The sequence below is a fragment of the Oryza glaberrima genome, chromosome 9, assembly GCF_000147395.1.
Source record: "Oryza glaberrima chromosome 9, OglaRS2, whole genome shotgun sequence".
Classification (NCBI taxonomy): Eukaryota; Viridiplantae; Streptophyta; class Magnoliopsida; order Poales; family Poaceae; genus Oryza; species Oryza glaberrima.
Window position 1 is genome coordinate 14,985,678 of NC_068334.1, and position 14,367 is coordinate 15,000,044.

Here is a 14,367-nt window from a genome sequence, read left to right on the forward strand (position 1 = left end):
ATCACTTAATTTTAGGCATAATATTCAAATTTAATTTTGTCATAAGCCTCATTAACGCGCGCATTAATTGATTGTCTTACTGAATCCGATTAATATTTTAGTGTTTATAGTAAACTTTATTGACACTTATTGCATTGCTGAATCTTAGCTATGAGCCCAGATAGAGAGAGTATATATATGAGTTGACTTTATCTGATCCAACCAAATATTAAATGATGAGGTTAGTCTGCATTCTCTTATACAAATTTGCATGTCCTCTATTTACAATATAAATAAGCTAATGCTAACATTACATATCAATATATCTCAATCCATGCAAATTCAAATCAAAACATTGCAATCGATTTAGCTATAATAAATTGTATTATATGAGTTTATTTAATCCTCTAAGATTTATTTAATTTTGGCAACGTATAATAATAGTTTTAATATTTATATGCCTTAGGGTTAGCAAAATTATTTTTTTCTTGATCTGAATTAGAAATGAATTTAATTTTATTAATCCTTAAATTAAGGTTTGAATAACACAACAACTAGATGCATAAGGGTTGTTCACATATATTTTTGTGTTGTCCTTGCTTGCAAAATTTGGTTGTTTGAAACCTTGAAAATTGGATCATTATTTAATTTTAAACTACTAAATACCCTATTGAAAATTGTGCAATAAAGTTAATTCATTGATGCTTTTGGGGACATTTAAAAATCCAGAGAGCGTAAGAATTTCATATATACTGAATGTATGCAATTACAAATTTATTCAGATTGGGCATGAGTAAACAAATGTAGTAGTAGCTAGGTTAGGTTTATATTTCATTAGGTAAGGACATTACCTCTAATTGTTTTTCGCTGAAACTATGCACCTATAGCATATACAAGTAAAATTCTATCATAAAGATAGCCCCATTGAAAAGGGAGGACCAGCATGACGGATAGATTAATCAGCATTTAGCAATATAACCTTTTCAAGATTTCTACAGAAAAAAAAGAGAGAGAATGAACATTCAATTAAAAAAAGAAAGCATCTTACTTTTTATTTAAATTTAATTTGTTATAATTGTTTTTGAAACAACTTAACACACATGCCCGCGCAAATGCGCGAGCTATCTTCCTAGTTGCTACAAAATACTACATGGACTCGCGTATAAATTATTATCATTTTATTTCGTCAATTGAGTTTATGTCTCCGTTAGAACTTTGTACGGGGGAACCCTCGTGAATGGACGGCCCTGGTGCCATCCAAGACATCTAAATGTACACTGTGCTGGTGTCCACAGCACCACACATTCTCGGACTCTTCGTCAGGCAAAGGGTGTGATTTATAATTGCTCCAATGGAATTCATCACTTCTTTAAACAAATTATATTGTACACACTAATGCATAGTCCAAATTCAGCATCTTGTTCCATTCAATGTATCATGAAGTTTGATGACATATAATTAACTAAAGAAGTACAGATTTCTGTGGTGCTCCCAAGTGCCATGCGAAATGCCAAACCAAGACAAAGCCAAAAATAAAGGTGACGTCCGGATACGGACACAGAAGTGCAGCGAAGTATGGTTCAGTTGGGTGACATTTCCTTCACACAAATACAGTATAGATATAAAAATCAAGTTGGTTGGAAAGAAGAATAAGAAATACAATGACGACCTCTGCTAATTTGGCCCTTGAGCTGCAAAATATGAGGAAATGGTCTTGTCCAACAAACCAGAGGGATGGGATGAACTTTCATGCAATAATGTGCAGTATCTGCCATGATCTTGTTAGAACTATTGTATATTGGAGAGATAAACAGATAAACACTATCTGCAACTGAATCCAAGATGTTCAGAGTATGTACTCCAGTATTGTTTTGTAATCGAAGTCAATCTATCGCTTGCTCAGTTTGCTTACAGAGGCAAAAATATAAGAAAAAACTAAACAATTGAGTCAAAAATTCCTCTCTGTATGTACTCCCTCCGTCCCATAATATAGCTAGCAATCTACGACCGGATGTGACGTATCCTAGTACTACAAATCTAGACAGGGGGTCGTAGTACTAGGATATATCCCATCTGGTCCTAGATTACTATATTCTGGGACGAAGGGTGTACATATGTACTAGGCCATGTTTAGATTAAAATTTTTTTCTTCAAACATCCAACTTTTCCATCAGATCAAATGTTTGGACACATGCATTGAGCATTAAATGTGGACGAAAAAACCAATTGCACAGTTTGCATGTAAATCACGAGACGAATCTTTTGAGCCTAATTACGCCATGATTTGACAATGTGATACTACAATAAACATTTGCTAATGATAGATTAATTAGACTTAATAAATTCGTCTCGCAGTTTACAGGCATAATCTTTAATTTGTTTTGTTATTAGTTTACGTTTAATGCTACAAATGTGTGACCGTATACTTAAAAAAAAATTGGCACACGAAAAACACAACCATAAGCCGTGTTTAGAACCAAAGTTTGAAAAAAAAACGTCACATCGAACTTTTCTACACACAAACTTCTAATTTTTCCGTCACATCGTTCCAAATTTCTTCAAACTTTCAATTTTAGCGTGGAACTACACACCCCTAGTACTACTCCATCCGTTCCATAATATAAGGGATTTTGAGTTTTTGTTTGCAACGTTTGATCACTCGTCTTATTCAAAAAATTTTGAAATTATTATTTATTTTATTTGTGACTTACTTTATTATCTACAGTATTTTAAGCATAACTTTTTATTTTTTATATTTATAAAAAATTTTAAATAAGACGAGTGGTCAAACGTTGAAAGAAAAACTCAAAATCCTTTATATTATAGGACGGAGGGAGTATATTATACAATGCACAGTACAGCTAATCAGGAGCATGTCAGATCTGTCCACATGTTCTAAAAAAAGATCTGTCCACATGTTTTTATACAGTTTCTGAATACGACACGGCCTGCAATTTAGGCAGGAGGAGTAGCTGCTTTTGTCGATTTCATAAATGTGGCGTGCAATGTAGATGAGCATCCATGCGTGAATGTACCATTCAGTCACGATACGACTCATCACACCCACACACAAAAAAATAAAAAAGAATTTTGGAAAATAAGGAGTATAATCCAACAAAATACTACGAAGGGAAAGATCAAAAGCCGATAGTTTGTCACAAAAACAGCCAAAATTTGTTACGTGCAGACACTTCTAGGATCGTAGCCATATGATCCTCCTTGGTCGGTGTGATACGTCCAGTACTCCAGTCTGTGTGCCAGTGGCAGTTTTGTACAGCTTGTTGAGATTACCAATGGCCATGAGATGAACGAGAACGTTTTTTGACCCGGGAAAGAAACCTTCGATCGACATGTGATTTACAGCGGACGAGTAGTTGTTCTCATGCATGGTGGATGAACATAGAGAAACTTACTCGTGATAATGCTAATCCATTGGGTAAATGGAGAGGGAAATGCATGCACCATGCCGAATTCTTTTTATTGTGTTACATACATGATGCATCGAGAAGATGTGAGCATGTACAAAAAAGAAATAAAAAAGGATATGTGAGGGCGACGTGCAATTGTGCAACCAGGATTTTTTTTTAAGAAAGCAACCAGGATATTTTAGAAGTTACCATGAGCAGTTTATAAGTTAAAAATATGTAAATGAGATAATTAATGACTAGTATTAGAAACTTGGAAACTTCCATGTTAAAAATTAGAAAAATTCTAAAAACGATCCCACATATAGAGAAATGATTTAGACAACCACACACAAAATAGCAAACAACTTTCATTCATGTTAGAGGAAGGTCAATAACATAACCCGCTGTTGGCTCAAAAAAACAGCTTAAGCAGTATAGCTAATGCCAATACAATAGAAATACTATAACACAAATATTTTATTGATTCGTAGGACCCACCATCTTCTCCTACCTCACATTCTCTTTCTCTCTTCTATCCCCTCATAGTTCATGTCTTCTTCTCCTATTCCCTCGATTCCTGTCACCGATGATGAAAGACGGCGGCGGCGGACGTAGGAAATGGTGGCGGAGGCGGAAGATGGCGGCAGCTGGGCCGCGTAACTGAGGCGGAAGACGGCGGCGGCCAGGCCGCGCGGCGGAGGCAGAAGACGACAACGGCTGTGCGGCGGGTGACGGGGGCAGCGGCGACCGGGTCGCGTGGCTGAGGCGGAAGACGGCGGCGACCATGCGGCGGACATCGGAAGACGGTGGCTGCCGTGCGGCAGGCGGCGAGGGCAGCGGCGGCTGGCCCGCACGGCGGAGGCAGAAGACGGCGGCGACTGTGCAGGCGCGGGTGACGGGGGCCGTGCGCCGGATGTGGGAGATAGCGGCGGGCGTGCGTCGGTGCCGGCGAGGCTGAGGGCGGCGGTCCAATGGCTGCGGCAGTTGGCGACGGAGGCAAGCAGTGAAAGGCATGCCCGATGCGGGAGTTGGCGACGAGAAGAGGCAACGCAAGGTGGGCCCCACAGTCTCCTCGAGCGGCGCGTGCAACCCGACGACAAATTAGTCGCCGACTCACTCTCTCTCTCTCTCTCTCTTCCCAGCTCTCCTCTAAATCATCACAAAATCCTACGTAGAACTACTACCGCCCATTATTGTACCTATTCTTAACATGGACAAACGACAAATAAATTAGTACTCCATCCGTTCCAAAATATAAGAGATTTTGGATGATGTGACATATCCTAATATAATGAATCTGGATAAGGAACTAGGATGTGTCCCATCCACCCAAAATCTCTTATATTTTTGAAGAGGGAGTACATTATTAATCCTGGCTTCTGTATTTTTGTTTGTTGTTTGTCATTTTAATATCATGCTATGAATTTAAGTTTCATCGCAAAATTTTGTATGGTTGTCCAATACAGAGTATCTCATATCTTAGGTGTATATGGAAGCTTCATAGATTTTTTTTTTACTTCACGTTATTGTTCTCTTGGATTTTCGTAGAACCATGTCATAAAACCTGAAACAAAGCAATAACCACGTAAGATAAACCTAATCACATTAGGTGTATATGAATGTTTTGTGAGATTGTTTTAGCTTTATATTATTGTTCTCATGGTTGTCATAGAACCGTCTTATAAAAAACTGGAACAAAGCACTAGTAACGTAGGATAAACCAAATCGTCTTAGGTGTTAGGGCATACATGGAAGTTTTATGAGATTGTTTTAGCGTTACATTATTGTTCACATGGTTTTTGTTGAACCGTGCTATAGAACCGGAACGAAGCAATAGTCACGTAGGATAAACCAAATCACCTTATCTATTAGGTGTATATGGAAGTTTTATGAGATTGTTTTAGCGTTACGTTATTGTTCTCATGGTTTTTGCTGAACCGTGTTATAGAAGAACCCGGAACGAAGCAATAGTCACGTAGGATAAACCAAATCACCTTATCTATTAGGTGTATATGGAAGTTTTATGAGATTGTTTTAGCGTTACATTATTGTTCTCATGGTTTTTGCTGAACCGTGTTATAGAACCTGGAACGAAACAATAGTCACGTAGGATAAACAAAATCACCTTATCTATTAGGTGTATATGGAAGTTTTATGAGATTGTTTTAGCGATACGTTATTGTTCTCATGGTTTTTGTTGAACCATGTTATAGAGCCCGAAACGAAACAATAGTCACATAGGATAAACCAAATCACCTTATCTATTAGGTGTATATGGAAGTTTTATGAGACTGTTTTAGCTTTACGTTATTGTTCTCATGGTTTCTGTAGAAACCGTAACCTGAAACAAAGCAAATGGTTACATAGGACAAACCAAATCACACAAACTTCACTAATGGGTAAGCTTGGTAGGCTCGCAGGAACGAAAACACAACTAATTGGTAAAATAAATCGCATTTGACATATCTAGCTAATCCGATTAATCTTATACTCTCATCATCTAATTTTTAGCTGACCACCAGCTTCCAAATTTTGAAATTTGAAGCTTTGATTATAGGATTTATTTTTCATCTAAGTTTACTTTCCGGTCTTCGATTTCAAATTGATAATGATACAAATATAAAAACTTTTACTTTTATTTGAAAGCCAAATGAAAAATACCCTGAAACGAAGAAAAAGTCATTTAAGACAAACTTAGAGATACCCCGATGTGTATGATCAAAATGGGGTCTGATACACTGCTGATCAGTTCCCACATTGATTTTGGTGTGATATTCCGTTCCATAATCGTCTTTAAAAAATAAAAGAGGGAAAAAAACAAAACACTATGCAACCGTGCAAATGAAAGCATCGTCAAATGATTAAAAACGTCAAACCAATTCAATCAACCCCAAACTCCAAACCAACTTTTTTTTTCTCTTTTCTTTTTTTTCTTTTTGTCGATCTTGAGCGAAGCAATCCTCCAAAGTCCAAACCACCAATCGAAGCAAGAACACAAAAACAAAAAACAGCACCAGCGAATTCGGTGCCGCCCATCGGTTATGGCTCTCGCCCCAGACATCTTGCGTTCCTTCTCGCAGCAAACATTTCCCAAATCTCAAAAAAAAAAGAAAGAAAAGAAAAACCAAAAGAGGAGGATGATACCGTGATGACACCATGCAAGGCAGTTCGTCACATGATCTGGTTCGCTCCAAAAAGCTGATAGTAAAAATCATCCCAAAATATCTCCTCGGAGAAAAATTCTTACCACACCGTCCCTCTCCTGTTCATCCCTGTTCGTGGCCGAATCTTTTGTTTTTACCGAGGAATCTTTTGATTAGTGGTTGTAGTGACATCATGGACAGAAGAGGAGGTTGGTAATTAGGCGGGGTAAAAAAGGACCGAGGCGACGCGAGAGCTCGTCTCCTCCACTCCTCGTCCTCCTCCTCCTCCTCCTCTTCCTCCATTTTTTTTTCTTTTCTTTTTATTTGATTACGCCGTCGCTGTCGAGTAGCGCGTCAGCTGCATCCGCGGTTATAAGTAGCGGCCACCACCCACCACCCCCGGCTTCCTCTCCCACTGCGCCCTCCGCGTGAGCGGCAGCAAGTGTTCACTGCGTTCTTCTTCTCGATTTATCTTTCTTGGTTTCTTGATCTGTAGCTTATTAGCGGCCATGTGCGGCGGAGCAATCATCTCCGGGTTCATCCCGCCGTCGGCCGCTGCGGCGGCGGCGGCGGCGGCGGCTGCGGCGGCCAAGAAGCAGCAGGGCAGGAGGGTCACGGCCGACGTGCTGTGGCCGGGGATGCTGCGGAAGGGGAAGGCGGCGGCGGCGGAGGAGGACTTTGAGGCCGACTTCCGCGAGTTCGAGCGTGGCATGAGCGACGACGAGGCGGAGGGGGGCGGCGGCGAGGAGGAGGAGGAGGAGGAGGACGACGTGGTCGTGGTGGTCCCCCCGCCGGCGGCGGCGAGGTTCGTCGTCCGTGCCGCGGCCAAGGCGGCGCCCCCAACTGCAGGTGAAAAAATAACGCATAAAGCTAGCTCTTTTTCCCCCTTTTCTCGTTAGACGAGCGCAAGATGCGGCCTTTTTTCTGGGTCCGTTTCTTGCGTTCTTCGTGTGATTTGGGGAGAGAATTGGGGTCTCATGGGGTAGCTGCCAAATGGGGCTTCATCAGGTTGCGCCATGGATTTGATCTTGATGCGAACCATGGGACGGCACTGTGTAGTATAGTTTTTTTTTTTCTTCAATCTAGCGTGCTATTAGTTCTTAACTTCATTAATACCTGTGTACGTAAACTTGCTAGCGAATCTGGTTCTTTTAGATGGATAGCATCTGTAGGTTTGGTGGTTTACGAATTTACACTACGAAATAGGAATTCAACTTTGTCCTAGATTCTACTCTTCTTTCTTTTTCCTGAATTGGAGTAGCAAAGAGAGAGTGATGAGTTTTAGATATTTATTCTTGTGATTTCGCAGTGTCATTATGTGTTTTAATCACTAATATTTGTGTTGGATTAGAGAAAATTTGGCTTTGTAGAGTTGTAGTATGTTCTTGGATTAACCTATGTTTATGGATGCTCTTCTGTCGCTGGATTTACTTGCTTTGTTTCTAATAAGTGATCTAGTAGTGTAATTACGCAAAACTTAATGGCCTTTTTTTTTTCCTTGGCAAAGTTTCATCTGTGCCACCATCTCATCTTGAGATTTGGAGTACTCTTTGAGGCATATTTTTTTCTTGTACTCTTGATTTATCATATTTAGCTGTTAGTTTTCAGAGTATGATGGGTTCTGTAGTATTATCTAAAAATAAAAAAAATGATGGGTTCTTTAGTTGTTCCACTCTTTATATAGATTGTTAGATGCATGTCAAAGCTCCCTTCTTTTTTTTCTTGTTAATTCTAAACAGAATAAACTTTAGGTGATGCTGTCAAAGCCCCCTTCTTTTTTTTTCTTGTTAATTCTAAACAGAAGAAACTTTAGGTTGTTAATTTGAACTTTGTTGGTGATCTCGTACTCTCATTCAAGGGATACGAATTTAAAGAATTATTTTATTTTTTAAAAAAAACTAACGAATATAAGGAACTCTAATTTAGTAGTTTGTACAGTTGATTTTGAGCTACATCAAAATATACCCTCAGAGGGACCTCGTTAGTTTTATGCATCTGAGATCTCATTCCTGGATAGAACGTTGCAGGTGAGTAGATGACTACTGTAGACAGTATATGTAGATTATTATCTATTGTTAATCATAGGGCAAGTGAGTAGTTCTACACTTTGACAGTGCTTACACCATATGCTTGCTATATTCATGGACTTTAAGATTTCTTATATATGTCATGATTTATTTGAGAAGTGATCAATTGAACTGATTCATGTCTCAACCTCTCTGTGAACATCCAGTATAACTTCATCTTCATGTTGCTTGAGAGTGTATTGTGTAACTTACAGTTTATAGCTATGATATTTCCTTTATATCCTACTTCCAAATCTGTTTGTTGAGATGTATACTAACAAATAAGCTTTTGTGTAGATGGGATGTTGACTACAAAGCTTGTCCAACATGATGGACCTACTGCTAGATCGGCAAAGCGCAAGAGGAAGAATCAGTACAGGGGGATCCGCCAGCGTCCCTGGGGCAAATGGGCAGCTGAAATCCGAGACCCCAGCAAGGGTGTCCGTGTTTGGCTTGGAACATATAACACTGCTGAGGAGGCAGCTAGGGCATATGACGCTGAAGCCCGCAAGATCCGTGGCAAGAAAGCCAAGGTCAACTTTCCTGATGAACCAGCTGTTGCTCAGAAGCTCTCCCTGAAGCAAAACGCTGCCAAGCAAGAGAAACTAGCTCCACCTCTGAAGACCTGTGGCGATGATGCTTTCTTTCAGCTAAACAGTTCAGACAATGATTTGTTTGCAATGCTTGCAAAGGTGCCTTCAAAGCCGGCAGAGCCTGTTGATCTCATGCCTCCAGTCAAACCTCTTGCTTCCACTGAGACATTCGAGATGAACATGCTCTCTGATACGAGCAGCAACTCATTTGGCTCTTCAGACTTTGGTTGGGAGGATGACACCCTGACCCCAGACTACACTTCTGTCTTCGTTCCTAATGCTGCCATGCCAGCATATGGTGAACCTGCTTACCTGACAGGTGGAGCGCCAAAGAGAATGAGGAACAACTATGGTATCGCCGTGCCCCAGGGAAATGGCATGCCTAATCTCGCACAAAACATGCCCACCTTCGATCCCGAGATGAAGTATTTGCCATTACCTTATGTTGAGAGCAGCTCAGATGAATCAATGGACAACCTTCTGCAAAATGATGCTACACAAGACGGGGCAAGCAACGAGGGCATCTGGAGCCTTGATGAGCTGCTCATGGCAGCTGGTGCCTACTGAGGAGACGAAATGTTCTGGTCAGTGTGGTCTGTCACTAGCAAACCATGTAAGGCACTCCACACTACCTACTATTTTGATTTCTTGTAGATACATTTTCATGTACAGATTACATATGTTGTAAAATGGGATATGGTTTTCTTGTCAGGTTGAATGTGTATGGCCAAGATGAAGAGCTGGTGATGTCTGCTATGTTTTGTAGAGGGATGCTACCAAAGTAATGCTAGAATATTACAAGCTGCTATCAGCTGTACTCTCTATGACAATGTTTATACTATGTTTGCTGTATGGTGTGGTCTATGATTTGAAGTATGTTGGAGACTGATTCAAATAACTGCCTTGGCCATGTGTGTGCTGTAATGTGCTTATTAAGTTATATAGTTGTGCTCATATTGCGTATCTACAATCTGCAACTTTGAAAGTGCTCGCTTTCGCTTTCCTGTGCAGTTCTGCTTTTCTGGAATGTCAACAGCTAGTGTGTGACATCAGAAATCTAGAGAAATCAAGACAGAATCAAGCTTACATGTTAACGATGTATGAGCTTATTTGTCTTGCCCAGCTTACTTGTTGGGAATGATTTGTGTCTCATTCCAGCAATGTATATTCTGAGCAGTCGGTGGTTAAGGCATAAGCTGATTTTTGGCTTTTCTTTCGTGCTATATTTATACTTTGATGCTGAAGATTTAATACTGGGGCAGTTGATTGGCTACAGGACTGTGACCTGAAAAAAAAAAGCTTAAATAAGATCATTTGCACACTGGATTTGGTTCCTGGTTTTGCTTTATCATATTGGCATTCGGATCTGCAACCACAAAGTCTTTCATTTACTCGTAGCTGTTAGCTTATCTTTTTCGTCTTTGCGATGCTTAGTGATGTACTTTTCAGCAAGTAGCCAATGTTTATGGCTTAAGGCAGAAATTTCAGGCTCCAGGGCGAGTCTGCTTCATGGCGGATTATATCTCGAGATTTTGCTTCTGACAACAAATCGAAAACTAGGGAGCAAATTGGCCAAGTTGGGAATTTCTCCTCTGGCTCTTGCCATTGGGTGTGGTCCTCTCCGAATTATTGCCATGAGAGATAGTCAGTGACAGAGACGGCCTGGGTTCAGTTGCATCGTGGTTTAAGGATTCTAACCTTTTCACTGATCACCATTTTCCGCCAAGTGGTTCTCTCAGAAAGTCTCTAGCTCCGGCCTTAAATTATTTTACCAGGGCAGTGATCGGCACGGCAGAGTTTACACGGATCTTTGAACAAAAATTCAGAATCTGAATCAGCTATGAAAAAAAAAATCATTCGTAAGCACTTGGACTTCTAGTGCATGACGAATGTTCATGTCTCGTATTTAGGAGCCGTTTGCAACAACGGAAAATCATAATAGAACAATACGGTGACAATTGAGAGTACAGGAATTCAGTGTTTGAAGTCTCCTTTGGAACGAAGGAAATGAACCACGTACGAGAATCAGGTAAAGTTCATGCGTTCTAGCCTGTCTCGGCGAACGCCCACAGCCCCCACACCCTCTTGTCATGGAGATATTTCTGATTTCTGAAGACGTAATCAAAGAAAGGCCTGTTTTGGATGAACTTTTAACATATGTAGTTTCTTTTCAAACCTGTAGATTTCTCAAACATATTAGATTTTTTTCAATGATTCTAAGAATCTGTAGTCACGAAATCCAAAAAAAATGACCAGAACTCGAAAGTTGGAAAACCCAGTTTTTTTTCATATTCTCACTAGCTGGCTTTGATCTCACGATATACTTATCAGAATTTTAAGCTCCCTAAGCAAGCAAGATGTTGCTCCTATGCAGGAGAGAGGTGAACATCCTATGCAGGAGAGAGGTGAACAGCGACGATGAGGACACAAAGCACTTGTGCTGGGGGTCAGAAAGGGACCGCATTGACAGGTGCAAATATAATCATCGATGAGTGCTTCGGTTGGCTGCTACTTGCCAGCGTTGATGCCTACCTCCGGCGTCCGTTTGCCGTGCCATGGATCCCACTCCCTCCCCAGGTTCACTGAACTCAACCCCCCCTCCCTCCTCCCCCCTGCCACATCGCCCTCACCTCTCCCTAGTGACCAGCAATTTGTTGGGTAGATCTCTCCCTCCTTTTCTTTTCTCCTTTCCATAGACACTATCATACAAAGCAACAATTAGACGATTCTTTATAGACTACTACTCCCTTTGTCTCATAAAAAGTATATTTATAAGTTTTTAAGATACAACTTTTATAACTCTTCATCTTATTTATTTTTTTAGATTAATATTTTTATTTATATTAGATGATAAAACATAAATAATACTTTATACGTGACTATTTTTTTTTAAATTTTTTTAAATAAGACAGATAGTCAAACGATATAATCATAAAAATATGTTATTTGTGGGACGGAGTGAGTGGTATTGGAATACTGGACCCCTACTCACACTGCACGCATACTGCTGGTGTGGTGATGCAATTAATTCAGCTGGATTAGGACCTGATGAAAATAATTGAGGAGATTGAATGGCTTATATACACTTACTGCTAATCTGTCAGCGATTGTGTTAATCAGCGAGAGCTGGGCTTCCTCATGTGCTACCGCAGTACTGTTGCTCAGCTCTTTCTTAAAAGGAATAGGAAAGGGAAAAGAGGATGACGAAAAGAACTGTGTCGCGGTGGTGCCTGGCCTGGTTGGCTACCGGTCGATCGTCTGTAGTAGTATGCACTAGGAGGGCGTAGGGAGAGGTGGTAGTACCAAGTTGGCGCTAGATTCGCCACTGCCAAGGCGCACACACGACACGTCACCTTTTTGTTTGTTTGGGTGCGTGGAGTATAGACACGTACACCGTAGTACAGTCATGATGATTCATTCCCTGTCCACACGCAGAGAGTGGAAAAAGGCTTGCCGGTTTCTTTCGTTCTTTACCTGCAATTGGGCTCCCGGCCGTTTGTGCCCTACTTGCACGCACCGATCATTCGTTCGCTCGGTTATTACCCCCTCCTCCACTGATATGATGTCGTCACTAGCTTGGGGGGTGGATTTGCTCGCTTTGCCCCTGTTTCCTCGTACCTGACCGCCGTGGGGGCCTCGCCGTTGCCGTGCCCGTGCGTGCGTGCAGAATGCGTGTTTGCTGCGTGCGCCGCGCCGTTTTTCGCTGCACGCGCGCGTCCGCGGCCGCGCAGCCGCGGGAGGAGCCGAGGCGCGAGGGGTGGGGGGCACCGTTTCGCTAGCTAGCGACGCGCGCGCGATGACGTACGTGCGGCGTGCGCGCGCCACGCGCGTTTGCGCCGTCTCCTCCTCTCGGCTGTGGTTTTTTTTTTTCTCGACCGCGTACCGGGCGCGGCAGTACGCAGCCGCGCGGAGGTGGAAATCGTCGCGTGGCGTTGGCGCGCGAGGCGGCTAACGTACGTGCGTACGTACGCCGGCGGACGCGCGCGGTGGCTAAGGTTGTTTGATGAGACACGAGCAGGGCGGATCCAAAGTAGGTGCAGGGGGACTCGAGTCCCCCCTACACCCACCAGACCCATAGATACCCCTAGAACACTCCCTTCAATTTTTTCATCATAAATAATAAACTAAAGTTTTCTAAATAGCTGAAGGTTAAAGAAACAGTGTAATTCAGCCCCTCCAATTTTTTTTCCTTGATCCGCCAGCGCGGGGATACGGACAACGTGTATATGCAGCGGCGTAACGCGGGTGAGGGAGGCGCGGTTGGATCGGATCGTCACACGCCATCGAGCCAAAAAAAAAAAAAATCTCTGTCGACCGGTGATTTCCGCGATCGGACGGCTCCCAACGCTGCGCTTTTTGGTGCCCTTTATGATGGGGCTGTCTACACATTTAACGTTGAATTTTCTCTAAAAAAATCAGACGTAAGTATAACAAAATTCTTTAATTATATATTGTAACTTGTATTTAACTATAGTATAACTCACACATAACTTTCAAAAATCATATCGTAACACGCTATTTGTACCGAGCAAAGGTCATGGGATCAAATCCCCTTACCTGTGCCTGCACTGTGATTTTTTCCATCCATTCTTACACAAATATTAAAGTAAATCTAACGGTTTAAAATTACATCAGAGTTACTTTGTAATTATATCAAGTTACGTTGTACTCCCTTCGTATTTTAATGTATGACGCCGTTGACTTTTCAACTAACATTTGACCATTCGTTTTATTCAATTTTTTTATGCAAATATGAAAATATTTATGTTATGTTTAAAGAACATTTGATGATGAATCAAGTCAAAATAAAATAAGTGATAATTACATAAATTTTTTGAATAAGACGAATGGTCAAACGTTAGACAAAAAAATCAGCGGCGTCATACATTAAAATATAGAGGTAGTATTTATATTTAATAAAGTCTTAAAGAAAATTTGTGAACAAACATGTAGCAAAACCTTTTATGAATCATCATCATCATCGCATAGATGAGGTGATCACGAGGACAAGTGATATGTATCTTCAGATATTTTCGAGTGCGTGCTACCTGCAGCACGTAGTAACATTTCTCTCGCCAAACTGCACCTAACGAAAAACGATCGATCACCCAATCAACAATACAAAACGAATTGATCCTCCCGCCGTGTCGAGCACATCAAACAGTGCGTACATTATGGT

The 14,367-nt window shown here is 41.2% G+C and overlaps 1 protein-coding gene across 1 annotated transcript; it reads left to right on the forward strand.

Annotated features, from left to right (window-relative positions):
• Positions 1–6,924: 6,924 nt before the first annotated feature.
• Positions 6,925–10,158, forward strand: LOC127784474 (ethylene-responsive transcription factor 1-like). Its single transcript, XM_052311789.1, has 3 exons — positions 6,925–7,378; positions 8,893–9,801; positions 9,901–10,158. The coding sequence occupies exons 1-2, from the start codon at positions 7,039–7,041 to the stop codon at positions 9,753–9,755; spliced, it is 1,203 nt and encodes a 400-aa protein (XP_052167749.1). The 5' UTR covers positions 6,925–7,038; the 3' UTR covers positions 9,756–9,801; positions 9,901–10,158.
• Positions 10,159–14,367: the final 4,209 nt, after the last annotated feature.

Bases quoted from the DNA above. Each gene is read 5' to 3' on its own strand.
- LOC127784474 (XM_052311789.1), top strand. From the start codon at position 7,039: ATGTGCGGCGGAGCAATCATCTCCGGGTTCATCCCGCCGTCGGCCGCT. The intron at 7,379-8,892 runs GTGAAAAAATAA...GCTTTTGTGTAG, and splicing joins GGCGGCGCCCCCAACTGCAG to ATGGGATGTTGACTACAAAG.